General features: G+C 29.1%; 1 protein-coding gene across 1 annotated transcript in view; it reads right to left on the reverse strand.

Annotated features, from left to right (window-relative positions):
* Positions 1–247, reverse strand: part of LOC108756655 (inactive peptidyl-prolyl cis-trans isomerase FKBP6-like) — a 2,024-nt gene extending 1,777 nt beyond the window's left edge. The window contains exon 1 of the mRNA XM_018500644.1: positions 104–247. Within this exon, the coding sequence (XP_018356146.1) occupies positions 104–247 (144 nt within the window). The remainder of the gene's footprint in view (positions 1–103) is intronic.
* Between the last annotated feature and the right edge of the window lie 237 nt (positions 248–484).

Below are 484 nucleotides of genomic sequence, written 5' to 3' on the forward strand. Positions count from 1 at the left end.
AATGAGCTTTCGAGTTCCTAACGCCTAATAATAATAATAATAATAAAATTAAAGATAATATTATCTCTATAAAAAAATATATAAAACAATACAAAATATTTACTTTTCCATCTGTAGTTAAGCTTGTCATCTTTGTCTTCAGTTTTGAAAAGCTTATACCACAAAGTTTTATAGTTTCTTTCACATCCTTATCTTTATCTTTGGAATTGTTAACATAGCGTTTTATATATCCAATTTTACCATCCATCATGGGTATGTATTTTGCCATTTTTCAAGTTGAAGAATTCCGTTGAAAAATTCCTTGTCTATCAATTCAATCAATTAATTCGTCTTCCTGGCTTCCACGTGCTTTTCCGCTTCACGTATATCGACGCTTTTTAGCTTCTTTTTCTAAAACACATGAGCTAAGAATCTTTTCTTGTAGTACTTGTATCTCTGCAAGTACGCGCGTTTCTTCTTTCTTTTTGAATATATATGATATATA

Source organism: Trachymyrmex septentrionalis, unplaced genomic scaffold, assembly GCF_001594115.1.
Source record: "Trachymyrmex septentrionalis isolate Tsep2-gDNA-1 unplaced genomic scaffold, Tsep1.0 scaffold13, whole genome shotgun sequence".
In the NCBI taxonomy this organism is placed as follows: Eukaryota; Metazoa; Arthropoda; class Insecta; order Hymenoptera; family Formicidae; genus Trachymyrmex; species Trachymyrmex septentrionalis.